Here is a 15,260-nt window from a genome sequence, read left to right as displayed (position 1 = left end):
TACTAGTATAGGTCTTTTGAAAAGTGGAGTGGCATGAAGTGAACTTTTCAGAAGTGGGGGATACCTGTATTTCTTTTTGGTCTAGCAAGACAGGGACCAGATGTACTTAGATGCATCTACATCCTCACCTCATTTGCCTCTCTGTTTCTTCCTGGGTGGAGAGAAGGCTGGGAAAGCAACACATCACTACTTACCACTTCTGGGCAAGCTCGCTAAGTACTTGGGGGCTGATCTCACAGGACAAGAATATCTCAAAATGCACAAAGATAAATGGGGACAGCCCAGACCAGTCCTCTCAAAAAATCAAGAAAAGAAAGAAAGAAACTCAAGAAAGATCTTCCCTTGAGTCTCGTTTTCTTTCCAACTCTCTCCTCCTTATCCAGACTGGAAAATATCCAGTATTCTGAAATACACATTAAAAAAACTGTATATCGGTATTTTCACTGATTGATTAACTATCTATACTTCTGTGTGAATTCGTTTGGTAAAGTGTTAAGTCAGTCAGCCATTTGTCTCCAAAGGTGGCAGGAAACGGCTTTGGAAGGCAGGGTTTGGAAAACAGGCAGCAAGTTTGGGGGGAAAAGAAAAGAGTGAAATATCTTGAGCTCTGCAAGGGTCAGTCATAAAGTAAACTTTTTGGTAGCATACAGTTCCAGGCATTGTTGAATATGAGGTCTTTTTATTAACATAAATATTTCATAGCTTTCTATGTAATAATTGTCTATGTACAGAGAAGATACACAAAGACAAAAGTTTTAACTTCAGCAATACCACACTTACATTTGAAAAATAGAACACAGTATATACATGGGAGACATACTATATATTTACTCTTAGGCAATTCTTAGGTGCGCACTTGGCACCATGGACCCATTGCCTGGGAAAGGCCTGTGCTCGTGGAAGGAATACTGAATTTAAACTCAAAATCAGTGTTCCAGTTTTGCAAGTTCTGGTTCTTCCATTTACTAACTGTGTGACCTGGGCCACCACACTAACTAACCAGAACTTCTTGAGCTATTCTTTGCTTGAAGAGAGGAGTAATGGGGTTTTGTTTGTTTTGTTTGTTTGTTTGTTTTGCTTGTTTTCTTTTGTTTGGGTGCTGAAAGGAGGGAAGAAGAGCACCTGAAGATGAGGTTTAGGCGTATCTCTCAGCTGGAAAGAAGAGCAGGGATGGCTGAGCCCCACACAGTAGAGGGAGGGGGTCCAGCAAGCCCAGGCTACGAGGACTTCAATGCAGGGTTGTGTGTCTAGGAGAGACAGAGGTCAAACACAGCTCTGTATTTTGAGAGGAAACTGGCCACGTGATTATCTGTATCAACACTGAAGAGGTAGCAAAGCAAAAAGAGGACAAACATTAAAATCCAATTTGACTGCACCCTGTTTTTCATTTAGGATGGCTCAGAAGAGGCGGGAAAATACATGTTGTTCACAAAGAAGGCTAGTTGAATGCATTAATGAAGAAATTCATTAATAACGATGGAATTGCAATAAAATTGCAAATAAAAGTAATATATAAATTTGATAACCACTAAACATCCGTTTAAGGTAGTCACTTTCATGTATACATCTGAATAATTCTAATTTCCTTCACCCCATATAACTGGAAATAATAACCAGCATGGAAAAAAAAAAGCATGAATATCTAGATTTTACAATAAAGAAAAAAATTTTTAAATCCAGTTTAACTGGATAAAAAAATTAAATACTGTAGATTATTAACATTCGTGTCTCATGATCTAAGTCTCATAACTGTGCTTCATGATATGTCTGTATGTCCTTACACGTGCGCCCATTTAATCCTATAACTCTCAGACAGTAGCTTCTCTTTGTATATTAATTACTTGAAACGTCAGTGAATTGAAAGAAACCTTTCTGTGGAATGTTCAGACAGTACTTTGCCATTACCAGGTGCGCTTGATAGAATGAACAGGAAAGGAAGCATCGAGAAACTCCTTCTTATGGTCACACGCCTACTTTTCCCATCAGCTATTTTTCCCTAGCGGTCTACACCGTCGGGCTGTTACTTCCTCTCTGAGCAGAGTCTCCAAGTAGTCACTTGGGCTGTGTGTGAGGAGTTCTCTACCATTTTACCTCCTATTTCTTACGGACCATTACTTAAAAGTTACCATCATTCGACTGACTGACACATAATTATAGAATCGAGAGACCCAATTCAACCCCCATGTTTAAATTATCCCAGACACCTGAGACTCTCAGTTCTATTTTTAACGATGTTGGGAGATTTTGTATCTTTGGTCAGGGTAACGCATTCTTAATTCTCACCATCAACAATTCTCACTAGCAGGATTTTTTTTTTTACATATGTCAAAGCTTTCAAATGTCACAATTAATTAGAATTTCATCAAATAGCAGATCTGCTGATTAATCAATTCCAACAGTCTTCTGTAAATGTCTCTCCTACTAGCTAAGAAGCCCATTTTGGCCAGGCAGGCAGTAATGATGAAGAGGTAAGGTCAGGATGTCTCATTCCAGACTTAAAATGAGCCCCACCTGAGGGGGGGGCTCTATTCCCTTTCCTTGGGAGGAACACAGACTGTTAGCTGAAAATGCGGCCCTTGTTCCTTCACCAGTCCCATCGGAAACAGACTGGGCCTGCTCTCAGATTTCCCAGAGCCATGTTCTGTTACGGTGCCCCTGTCGCCTCTTCAGTCCCACTGTGGTAAGGCCAGGCTTGAGGACCACTGGGTTCCTTTTATGGAAATGTAACGTGTGCCATTCCGGATCCCGTAGGTCCGCACTAGCGCACCCCGCGTCCCCTATGCTTTCCTTCAAATGTAGAGCCGCTGCGTTCTCTTCTCTTCCTGTCCTCCCAGGAGCAGCACCCGGTCGGGCTTCCGCGGACCACGGGTCCCATGCAGCCCTCCGTGCCCCCAGGCTCAGGCGGCGTAGTCTCCGGAGCTGGTCCCGCGGGGCCCGGCTTCCTGGGCAGCCCGCCCCAGGCGGCCCTCATGAAGCAGATGCTCATGGATCCGCGGGCCCAGCTGATGGAGCAGCAGAAGCAGCAGTTCCTGCGGGAGCAGAGGCAGCAGCAGCAGCAGCAGCAGATCCTGGCCGAGCAGGTAACTCACGCCCATGGTGTGATTCCTCCGTTCCACAGACACGTATGCAGCGCCTGGTGTCTGTGAGGGAGGCTCCGTTCATGTCCTTCATCAGGAAACTCACAAGCCAGCCTTTCCTGAGATCACAGGAGAACCTGCAGGATTTAGACCTTTCCGTCAGGTAGCCTTTTTCTTAGATTGAGTTAGTTTGTTCTGAAAAGACAGGCTCCAGCCATCCATTTGAAGACCCATTTGCTAGAGACCTTTCTTCAGCTCAGGTCTGGCTCTTTTTCTTCTGGGTTGTGCTACAGGGGTCGGTGGAATCAGCATGGGGGGGGGCGGGGTTGCAGGGGGCGGGCTCACAGTCTTTGTAAAATTCTGATGTTTCCAGCGTGAAGAGAAAAGAAAATAATTCAGAGAACTTCGTTTCTTGGAGGAAAGTGTCAGAAGGAGGGATGGAGGAGAATTCTTACAGAATGGGTTGTGAACAATGGAACAGGAACAATAGCAGAATAATAGGGCCCACAGAACTACCTGGAAACCTGAACTCGGGGTTACAGGAAGGGAGGAAACTTGAGAAAATTCCCAGCAGCTTTGAAAACAGTTCAGGAAATCTTTGAGTTAAAGGCCTAACAGAGAAACCTTTACCTTGGGTACCTTTGACCACCCTTGACATAAAACTCCTCCAGCTTTGAAAGAGAGCCTTCCCTGCGGGCTGCCTCTCAGAATTTCATGGTGTTTTGTTTTTCGAGATGCCCATGCCTGATTCAGTGTTATCCCAGGAAAGGCCTGAGGCCTTCCACAGGAGGTCCCTAGATGCCTCCTGTGGGGTCTATCCAGCACACCTCACCCTTCTATTATAGAAGACGTGAGGTTGTCATCTGAGGCTCAAGGCCCACAGTTACCTTCCTAGAATGTTCCTAATAGGATCAGAATTTTGGAAATGTATTAAGCATCCTCCACGGTGTCTATATGAGATGCTGTGTAGGACAGGCATGTTGAGGTCCTTAGTAACCAAGAGCAGCGGTTCAAAGTAACACCAGTCATTCCCCAAATAGAAAAATTGTACCATTGAGCACAGTTCACTTAGGTTCCCTTTTTCGATTTTGTTCCTGAACAGCTGCGTAATTATCTCCCTTTTTACTGAGGTCAGTCAGCCGCCTGGCAGCTCTTGTACAAACAAACCTCTATCCCTCTCACCCCACGTAAGGTGTGTGACAAGGAACCACGCTCGTATCTCTCAGACAGTGATAAATGGAGCTGCCGAGGGGAAGCTGGGCTTTGCAAATCCTCTCCTCAGCCAAGCCCAGGAAATTTCAGGTGTGCCTGATACTTTGAGTGATGGTCTTTGATGTCTGTGCTGTGACCAAGACACAAAGGGGAGTCGGCGTAACCAGTCACACTGTGCCAGCCCAGAGGTGTCCCCACTCGGCAAGGTCAGCCAACCCCGGGAAAGAGGAGGGAGGCAGGAGAGTGGGAGAATTGCTTCCACAGGATGGTGCTCACAGACCATGAGGTGGGAGAGTGCAGGCCCCCTTAGAACCCAGGATACAGGAAGAGATGTAGGGCTTCTTGGAAAAGATGAGGAAATGGGAAACTGAAAAAAAAAAAACAAAAATGAGTATAATTCGTTAACGACTGTGTGTTCCAAAAGCTGAAGAGGGACCAAGGGAAGAACAATTTACTCTGGGTCACGACTTTTGCTTGTGGTATGATTTTGGAAAAACCACCTAACCTCTCTCCTCATCTGCCAAATAAGGTTTTCCTAATTTCCCAGCCTTCCTCCTGATGCTCACATGAGGACTGTGTGTGAGATCCTTTGGAAACTGCACAAGGTGGGGATCTGTCATGTGACCGTGGTATCCCAGAATGTGGTGTAAGAGCTGTAGCCACACGTGCCAGCCATCCTGTGGGACTAGCCCAGAAGTAAGGCAGAGGGATGTAGCACCTCACCTGTGCCTGGAGATAGTGCTTATTGATGCAGGCAACCTGTGGGTCTACACTCGCTGTTTTCAGGATGAATGTGGCCATGTCAACTCCAAGCTGATTTTCTTGGTCCCTGCAGCGGCAGTGAACGTATCCTAGCACTTTCGATCTTGCAAACAGCGTATTGGGAACACTTGGGTTTCCTGAAAGGACATGTGAGGGGAAACAGAAAGATTGGGGGTCTCGCATATCTTTGGGAACTTTCAGATGGTCCTTAGCGGACTTAGAGCAGAGCAAGTTGAAAGCAGGTGTGAATTAACATTTAATGCATTATTCTGAGAGCGTAGAGCGTGTCTGCTCCCATCCATTCACAAAGGTTCAACAGCATCTGGAATTTTAGATCTGAAAGAAACACTGAGGATCATGAAGTCCCTTTATTTTACACATGAGGAAACTGAGGCCAGGGAGCTTACAGGCACAGCCAGGACTGGAACCCGGGCCCTAGGACTCCTGACCGACAACCCAGGCTACCCCAGGGCATATGCCCAGTTGTATGTGGGACAGTTAAATTCTTACATAATATGAGAAGTTTGGCTTCAGAGAAGCTTTTAAATGCTCAGCTTACTCTCAATAATGTTCTTAGATTGCTGCCTAAAAGATTAGCATGGTTTCTTGTCTGCACTGCGTCTATAGAACTAATTCATTTCAGCATTTTTGTGCAAAACACCACAGGATGGGGTGAACAGAGGCCATTCTTTTCTTTGGTTGCCAGAGTGCTGGCTGGCCTTGACGAGAAAAAGAAAAAAAAAAAGAGAAAGAAAAAGAAAATTATAGAGCTGCCCAGGAACAAAAACAAGAGAAAAAATAGAAATAAACACATGTGTTGAGAAGTGGTCAATGTGTGTTATTTTTATAATGAACACTCTAAAGAGTGGGGCCCTTGTTGTATGTTTTTCTAGCCCTTGCAGATGAAAGGTGCTTAATGAATATTCCACAGCTGCAGAGGAGGTTAAATGACACACCGAAGGTCACGCAGCTACTTGACAGCAGACCCAGAACGAAAACCCCTTTCTTTGCTCTTTCCACCTCACTCTTATTTTCTCTCCCTTTTCACATACAGCGGGATAATAATTATAATAGGCTTCCCTGTATATTGGTAACAGTGCCAGCAGTACAGAAGCCCCGTTACTGGAAGAAGAAGAACTAAAACGCAAGCCTCCTGGCTCCTGGTGGAATCCCACGCAGTTTCCTCAAGGCAGTACATGCTGTATATTTGACTTGTGGAGCTGTATTTTGCAGGCAGTGTGGCTTCCTGGGACTAAAATGAGCCTTTTTTTTTATAGCCCCTGAGAATCCCATCTTCCTATACCCAAAGCATCTATTTTAGGTCATTAAAAATTAGTTGCTTGTCCATTTGAGCTCAGTCCCCACAGTGCTGAGGAAAGCACGCAGGCTGATGTTGGAAGAGCAGAGTCAGAACTGCCTCCCTGACTACGTGTCCCTCATAAGCCAGCAAGTCCACACAGCAGAAATGCCAAGGATGTTCACCAAGGATATTCGACACGGAGGTAGCTGTGACAGCCAAAAACCAGAAGCCCCCTAAGTAGCCACCCCTGGCAGCACGGGTGAAGACATCGCGGTGTGTCGTCATGGGGGAACACTACTCAGCAGTGAGAAGGAACAGACCACACCGCAGGCATCCGCGTGGATGACACTCGCAAGTACGATGAATGCAAGAAGCCGGACACAAAAACCAGACTCAAAGACAGTGTCTAAACCCACTTCTATAAAGTACAAGAGCAGACCTACGTAATCTGTTGTTAGGTTGGGATAGTGCTCCCCAAGGGTCAGATGAAGGGTGATGACTGCAACGGGCCGGAAGGGCTCCTAGCAGCGTTCTGTGCCTTGATCCAGATGCTGGTTCCCAGGAGTGTGTCCATTGGTGAAAATCCGTCACACCGCGCACGGGCGCCACACACTTGTGCCTTACCTGTACACACGTTATTCTTCAACACAGAGTTTAGTTTTTGAAAACCACTTTCCTCAGGACAGCCAAGATGTTTAATTGCACAGTGTCTCCCGTCTCACCTCCTGGCCCCTCTTGTCCTCTGTCGTTCTAGCAGCTGCAGCAGCCACACCTACCCCGGCAGCACCTCCAGCAGCAGCGGAATCCGTACCCAGTGCAGCAAGTCACCCAGTTTCAAGGTGAGGCCGGTGCACACCTCTGCCATTGTATTCCTTCCAGTGCGGACGTGTAAGTGAATGTAGAGCCAGTGACAATACCGTGGGTGCTGTGTTTGTGTCCAGGTAGTATTAAAAATATTTAAGAACTAATGGCGCTAACCAGTCAGAATGCCAGGCATTAATCTTTTGGTCGCTGGGCCCCAGAGAGGTCTTGGTGGGCCCAGGGCAGGGTTGGGGTGGCTGTGGGGATGAGACTGGAGCGGCTGTTTTTTACCGAAGGTACAGATGTATTTCAGTAGTCTCACAACCGCTAAAGACATACAGGTGCCTGCTGACCCAATGTCAGCCTTGTTTAAGGCTGGATTGTCATCTCAGTGACCACAGCGGGCAGAATCCTGTGCCACATCTTTCTTGCTAATCCCAGCAGGTCAACTGACCAAAGCCCTAGTTTCCAGCAACGGAAGAGGAAGAATCTGGCTTTCAGCAACCACGAATCTCTGCTGAACATAGTAGACAAATAGAGACTTGAGTTGATTGGACTCTCTTGATCCTGCCGCCCTTTGCATAAATCCTGAATCATGGCCCCGGGAGCGATGGGTACACTGTTTGTCCAGTGTTGCCATTCCTCTGTAAAGTAGGAGGTCCACCCAAATTTCAATCCCTTCCATCTCTAACAGACAGAGCCCCTGCGGGTCTTGTATGGGGTGGAGGATGAATCTGAGGACCCTTCCCAGTCTCATCCACAGGATTTTTAAGGGGGCCACAGGGGACACGAAGCAGCAGAAATCCTATTTCCTGTCCTCTGTTCTTTTTGAGGACCTAGATCAATGCATCCTAACTTCTCAAATACTACCTACCGCTTTGACAGTCTGCCAGAAGCTATGAAGCGCCTTGCATAGAAATATCTGTATATACAAATAAATACAAACTTTGTGGATCATTTCACAAGTGTTACCCTTTTCCATAGGCTGTGGGTGAAAATTTTGTGATCTGGGATAGCATTTTTCAGTCTTTGGGTTGCAACACCCAAGTAGGTTGTGAAGATAACTTAATTGGACACAACTAACATTTTTTTAATGAAATAATAGAAATGATGAGTGTATCATAATTAGGGCAACTTTTGTTTCTATCCTAAACCCACATAGTCTGAAAGCTGCTGATGTTCACGGCCAGATCTCCCTGAAGATTGCCTGTGGACCCCCTGGGGCTTGAGCAGCTACTGCTCCCTCCCATCCCTGGGAAATTTATATCACTTCAGATCCCTTCGGAGTCAACACAGGGAAGGACAAATGGAATTGGGCACTGCATGGGAGTTCTGTGCACTAAATTAGTGCCAATATTCTTCGAAGAATTCTGTTTCTCACCTGGTCATGGGTGGGGAGGAGTGGGAAACAGTCATTGTTACATGCATAGTTTTTGTTGCAGACACAGAACCCTCCTTTATACCTGTAGTTCTCAGACTTGAGCCTGCATCAGATCACCAGCTGGGCTGGTTCAGAACACAGACAGCCCACCCTCACCCCCAGAATCTCTGACTCAGTAAGTCTGGAGCAGTGGGGCCTGCGAATTTGCGTCCCTATCAAGTTCCCCGGACTTACTATTGCTGCTGGCCCGGGCTGCACTTTGGGAAATGCTGCTTTATACTATGAACTAATTTAACCCATTAAATCTGATAAACCTGGTATTGTGTCCCTTGAGTTTTCTAGGTTATAACTCATGTATTATTTTTTGGAATAAAGGGACCCACCAAAATTTAATAACTCCTCTATATTATGATTTATTCTGAATGGTTTGGGTGCAATCTAAAAGTTCTACACTTGGAACTTTTCTAAAACCCTAAATCACAGGTAATCAACCTAAAACTTTAGCTACACGTAGGCTAAACAAGCAGTGACATTTTAGGGTTCCTGAGCTGGTTGATATGAGAAATTTTTTTATTCTCTTCAGTATTTTCATGTATTTTACTAACATCCTAGATACCATAATGTTATGTATCTAGGAAAATAGCAAATTGATAAATAAGAAATATTGTCCTTGGAGAGAAGTTCTATTAGGAATAACTTGTCTGAGACCTACAGGTCCATTTACCAGTACACTTTTCAAAGGTTTTAAAGACTATCTTTCTCTTATTGAGTTCTGTGCCTCTGGGCAATGTTACATGCCTGAGGGGAAATACTTATTTTTCATAAATATAGACTTCTTGTGAGTGAAAACTAAATACAGACCCTTTTAGGAAAAAAAATTGTATATTACCATCTCCATTTGAATATGGAAAATTTTCTTTGACATTATGATGTCAGACAAGAAAATTAATTTGACTTCAGTGTCTCACAGTAATATCTGTTTTAGACAAAAATAAAGAAGAAAAAGTAGTCTGTGTTTAACATATGTAGTTATCAGATAAAGACAAGTTAATTGTTTGAATGCATTTGAATTTTTTTTCCTTTGTATATTTAAAATTACCAAAGTTCATAAAACCAGATTAATTAGAGGCTTTTTGTTTTTCTTGGGTTGAAAATATGGTGCTGATTGCTGATATTAAAAGGTCCTTTTTTTTAAATAAGAATTATATCTTGATAGTGTAGTCATTGACACTAAGTAAAAGTAAAGGTTGGATTGGATTAATGGTTCAATACCTCTTAAAAGGCACTGCAGCATTTCTGCCCTCTAAAGGAAGGAGACTATGTCTCATTCACAAGATTAGTCCAGACAGTATCTAATCCCTCAACATATTTATTCTGAATTGCAACAAAATGTCCAAAACATGAAAGTCCTTTTATATATTTCCAGCAGCCTGTTTAGGTAATTTGGGTCTATACAATCAATCTCTGAGTCAGCAATATTTTTCCCTTAAACTTTTTTATAAGCAACTCAATAACCCATTTTGCTACAGTTGATCAGACTGGCCATGTAGTCGATAAAAATTTGGTTGTTAAGGGTCACAAAATTTCATAACAAGATTGCAAGTTGCAATATATACCACCATCCAGTGTTTAATCAGGAACTTTCTTTTTTAAATCCACTTAAATATAATTAAGCTCAAAACAAAAAACTGAAACGTTTCTAGGGATCTCACCCCAGATCGTTCTGGTTTCCCCACAGTAACCATTTCATTTTCCAATGCAGCATGATATTGATCTCAAGTCACAAAAACTTAAGTCATAATCAAAATTCCCATCATTTTCTTTCTTAAAGAAAGAAAGAAAATATGGAAACATACTTGCTGCCCAGAAATCAATAATCCCATCAGGAAGACAAAAACACACTTCATTTACCTGCCAAGGTGCCAGGCTTAACAAGGTTACACTATTCTCATCTGGTTTCTCACCCAGGTTCTAGGTGGGATCAGATTTGCTTATGATATCAATTGGCTCCCATGCTGCACCTTTTTTATATGTCCAGGAAAAAGACCGTTTTTCTTTTTTTCATAGACTTAATCATTAGCAGGGACACAGAAAAATCCATTTTTGTGTACCTCCTAGCCCTTGACAACATTAACTGGGGTTCTAAGGGTGACATTTCTGTTCTCTTGGCTGGTTTAGAAATTTCCTGGAAACATGTGAAGAACTCAAACGTCTAATTAGAGTTGAGTGACTTTGGCATTGATACTCTGGTCAACTTTTAAGCAGCATCATTAAAACTGCCTTAGTGGTTCATTGCTGATTTGAAGCAGTGGCCTTTGTAGGAGAAATGCATAAAGTTCATTGCCAAGTAGCAAGTAGGAGGATGATTTCTTTTTCTAACTCAGGAAGCTGTCCAGTTCGCACTGACATGTTATGATTCAGAGAATGTGGAGCATGTGGAAATCTACAGAGTGGATCCAAAAAATGTCCCATCTGTTGAAATAACTTCTTAGCAGAAGCAGTGGCCTTTAACCTCTCAAATCCTACTCAAGTCTTAAGGGAAATTAGTCTAATGGTCTTTATTGATAGTACTCTCTACTGAATCATATTCCACTTCACAAATAGGATATGCAAAGGGATCAGCCGTTTCTTCCTGATTCAGCCCAGGAGGTGAATTTCCTCTCACCTCCAAAAAGATGATTTCTTATTGGTTGAGGATGGCATCATATCAAGAAGACCGAGAAACAATTTGCTTCAGAAATGTGAACAAAAATAGCATCAGGGTACATCAAATAGAAAAGTCAGCTACAAAAGCACGTGTACTGTATGATCCCAACTTTCGTGTGTCTGTATATTAATGTAAGTTAGCAGTGGTCATCTCTGGATGGTGGGAATTTGGGTGACTTTCATTGTCATCTTTGTGCTTTTCACTATTTTCCAAATTTTTCACAATCCGCATATATTTTAGTCAAATATAAAATAATATAAAATAATATAGTCAAATATTAAAATACTCTTTTTTTTAAAGGATTTATTCTCAGAGTAGATCCTTTCATCTGAAAGAACTTTGTCAGTCCCAAAGAAAAGTCCAACCACTTGTTACTGTGCATTGCTCGTGGAGATGCATGAACAGGTGTGTGCTTTTTCCTTCCCTGCAGGGTCTCCCCAGGATATAGCAGCCGTGAGAAGCCAGGCAGCCCTCCAGAGCATGCGAACGTCACGGTTAATGGCACAGAACGCAAGCATGATGGGCATGGGACCTTCCCAGAACGCAGGGACAATGGCCGCAGCAGCAGCCCAGTCGGAGATGGGACTGGCCCCTTATAGCACCACCCCTACCAGCCAACCGGGAATGTACAATATGAGCACAGGAATGACCCAAATGTTGCAGCACCCAAACCAAAGTGGCATGAGTATCACACACAGCCAAGCCCAGGGCCCGAGGCAGCCCGCCTCCGGGCAGGGGGTGGGGATGGTGAGTGGTTTTGGTCCGAGCATGCTGGTGAACTCGGCCATTACCCAGCAGCACCAGCAGATGAAGGGGCCGGGAGGCCAGGCCCTGCCCAGGCCCCAGGGCGCACCGAGGCTGCAGAGCATCATGGGCACCGTCCAGCAGGGAACACAGGGCTGGCAGCAGAGGAGCTTACAGGGGATGCCTGGGAGGACTCGTGGAGAATTAGCATCCTTCAACAATGGCGCCAGCTACCCACTGCAAGCTGGCCAGCCCAGGCTGACCAAGCAACACTTCCCACAGGGACTGAGCCAGGTGGTGGATGCGAACCCTGGCGCGGTGAGAGCCCTCAACCCAGCTGCCGTGGGGCGGCAGATGATGCCGCCTCTCCCGGGGCAGCAGGGCACCAGCCAGGCCCGGCCCATGGTCATGTCCGGCCTGAGCCAGGGTGTTCCCGGCATGCCAGCATTCAGCCAGCCCCCAGCACAGCCGCAGATGTCCAGTGGCAGCTTTGCCTCGAGCAGCCAGAGCCAGGGCTATGAGCGGAACCCCCCTCAGGACATGTCATACAATTACAGTGGCGACGCGGCTGGGGCGTCCTTCCCTGGCCTCTCGGACAGTGCTGACCTCGTGGACTCCATCATCAAAGGTGGGCCAGGGGACGAGTGGATGCAGGAGCTTGACGAATTGTTTGGAAACCCCTAGTCAGGAGGGGCCTCGGCAGCCACGACTCTAGTGGTTAAAGCGTCACCCGTGAAAAAAGAAACAGGATGTTGCCTCATCCTTGTTTTTTTGTTTTTTTGACCCACGTAATCTGAGCAAAACTGCAGCCGGCTGACAGTGGAAGATCCAGGTGCCAAGCCACAGCCCCGCAGGGCCTCATTTCACCTGATTTTCACGCAGCAATCAAGACAGACGCCCTGTGGATCCTGCTGCGAGAGAGGGAGACACACCAGAGGCAGGTGGGGAAGATGACTCCGTAGCCCTCTGCTTGGCCCTCCCTGGGATCACCCGGCCCGGCAAGAGCCGCTCCGGCCAAGACGGACTGCTGCCCGACGTGAGGCAGCCGTCAGCCCCTCCTGGCCCTGGCCCGGAGTCTGCAGCTTTGGAGACACAAAGGAGAGAGAGCCTGGGACTGAGAGTCCCACGGAGGCTGCTGGGTGGTTGCACAGACACGTCAGAAACGCGCTGAACTCCAACTGCAAAGAGATGTCAGGCTTCAAGACATGCTACTGGGTTTGGAGGGTAGGCGTGAAGAACAGTGAGATGTCACAGGAAGACACAGGACCCTACAGGCCTGTCTCCTGCCCGTGATGACCCTCAGGAATGTTCGAGCTGTAGCCTCACAGGGTAAACTTGGAGAAGGGCCCTGGGCAGTCCTGGGCGAGCAGCCCTCTGCTGCTGGCCGTGGCGGCCATCACTCCAGAGAGTTGGGCTGGAGCCTCCTGGGGGCCCAGTACGACCGCATACAGCTTGGCAGTTCCCATCTACTCCCGGAGGCCAAGGATGGGGAGGCCCAGGCTGGACGTTGTGTGTCTGCCCGCGCGGCCTCCTTCCTCCCCGCTCCCTGCCCTCGTTCCCCCTCGCCTCCGCCCTGGCCTGCCCTTGCTGCTCCTTGCAGAGTAACCAAGAAGAAATGAAGCTTTTGTCTTTAGGGAGCCTGGTCAGAGGCAAAATAAACTGCAAGGAGAACTTAGACAATGCCTGAAACGCAAAGGCAACACTGGAGTTTTCTTTCTCTGCCTGGAACTGAGCAGGCCACTGCTGCTCAGTGGGGGGTCTACAGGAGCCACATCTAATGCTTCTGGGACACCAGCGAGGACTGGCCTGGGTGTCGCCAGCTCTGGCTCCCTTTGGGAAAATCCCAGGGGTGATGCTCTAAGGTTGGCCTGGCCCTTCAACCCTACTCACAAGAAAGACAAATCTCTAACCCTGAAGGCTGAGGAACTGAAAAATCAATTGCTCCACGTCACACGTTTTGATGATGAAAAGGAGGAAGGTATGGTTCCTTTCTGTGGGCAGAGTGATCCACTCCTGAAGTGCTGTACAGTCGTTCTCCTTGTAATTCACTCAAAGCTGCCCTAACTGAAGTCTGTCGGAAGGGAGCCACAGCCTCTCCTGTCTTAAGGCTGGTCTCATCCGTCGTTGTCTCCCCTCTCACTGTCCTGTTTGGGAAGCCACGTGGCGTGACCATTGTCCTAAATAGGAGTGGTGTGAGCTTTTCTCCTGCCACCCCCTCCCTCTGAGTCCAAAAGGCAGGCTCCCTCCTGCACACTCACACGTAACCCACCACACCAGAGCCCCGGCCCAGCCACGGGAGCCGGACGGGCTGCACTGGGGGCAGGTCCTGGAAAGGAAGGGGGTTCGATTGAGGAACTGAGGCAGAGAGTGCAGACAGGCAGCAGGCAGGCAAACACTGCCCTTGACGTGCTCGCCAAGTACCAAGGGTATAGCTGCACTCAGCCAGGGGCAGGATGGAGACCAGAGGGGGCCAGGTGGGTCATCCCTGGGAAGAGGCGGTGGCAGGCTGACCGTGAACTGCCTGGTGGGGAGGGACACTGCCAGGGAAGCTCTTGAGTGGAAACAGATGAAAACCAAAAACAAAGAAAGCAAACAAACGAGGAGACACGGAATATATAATTACCTTTTTCTGAGAGGTACAGGAAATAAATATATAAGCAATGATGAGAAACTGGAGGTGGCTGATGGAGGCGGAGAGGGGCTCCATTCTCTTTTCAAAGCTTCCTCCAAATACTCAGTACTGGGACCAACTACATAGAGAGGTAGATTTTAATAAGGTGGTTTTGTTTTGTTTTTGTTTTTACTACGGTGCTGATGTATATGTAATGTCTAAAAAAAAAAGTTATTTGTAAATAAGTTTTTACAATACTACAGATATCACTGGGTCTACTATCTGTAAAAAATATACATATAAATATATATATATACTGTTTGTTTAAAATAGAGTATTTTTATTTCATTCCTTAATTCATCACCCCAGCAGTGGTATTGCACTTCAGATGACATCGAATTACTAATTTGTACTGTATGACCTATGGCAACTTCCTCCATTTTATTCAGATTTTTCTAGTTTTCTGTTTTTACTTTGTACACTGAACATTGCTTATTTCCTTTTAAGAAATGTACAGAACTCTGAAATGTAGAAATGAAGTGATGTTGACATACCACTTTTAAAGAAAAAAAACAAATAAAGATCATTATCTGAACCAATCCAAAGTTTAGTTTATTTTAGGACTGTCACTGGAGCGCCAGCCTCAATTAAGCAGATGTATTATG

General features: G+C 45.9%; 1 protein-coding gene across 1 annotated transcript in view; it reads left to right on the top strand.

Moving 5' to 3' along the window:
• MAML3 (mastermind like transcriptional coactivator 3) overlaps positions 1-15,182 on the top strand; it is a 414,210-nt gene extending 399,028 nt beyond the window's left edge. The window contains exons 3-5 of the mRNA XM_057727926.1: positions 2,835-3,080; positions 7,106-7,190; positions 11,671-15,182. Of these exons, the coding sequence (XP_057583909.1) occupies positions 2,835-3,080; positions 7,106-7,190; positions 11,671-12,668 (1,329 nt within the window). The 3' untranslated portion in view covers positions 12,669-15,182. The remainder of the gene's footprint in view (positions 1-2,834; positions 3,081-7,105; positions 7,191-11,670) is intronic.
• Positions 15,183-15,260: the final 78 nt, after the last annotated feature.

Source organism: Hippopotamus amphibius, chromosome 3, assembly GCF_030028045.1.
Source record: "Hippopotamus amphibius kiboko isolate mHipAmp2 chromosome 3, mHipAmp2.hap2, whole genome shotgun sequence".
NCBI classification, from domain to species: domain Eukaryota; kingdom Metazoa; phylum Chordata; class Mammalia; order Artiodactyla; family Hippopotamidae; genus Hippopotamus; species Hippopotamus amphibius.
The sequence above is the reverse complement of the archived record's forward strand: the minus strand, read 5'-3'. Positions and strand labels throughout refer to the sequence as shown.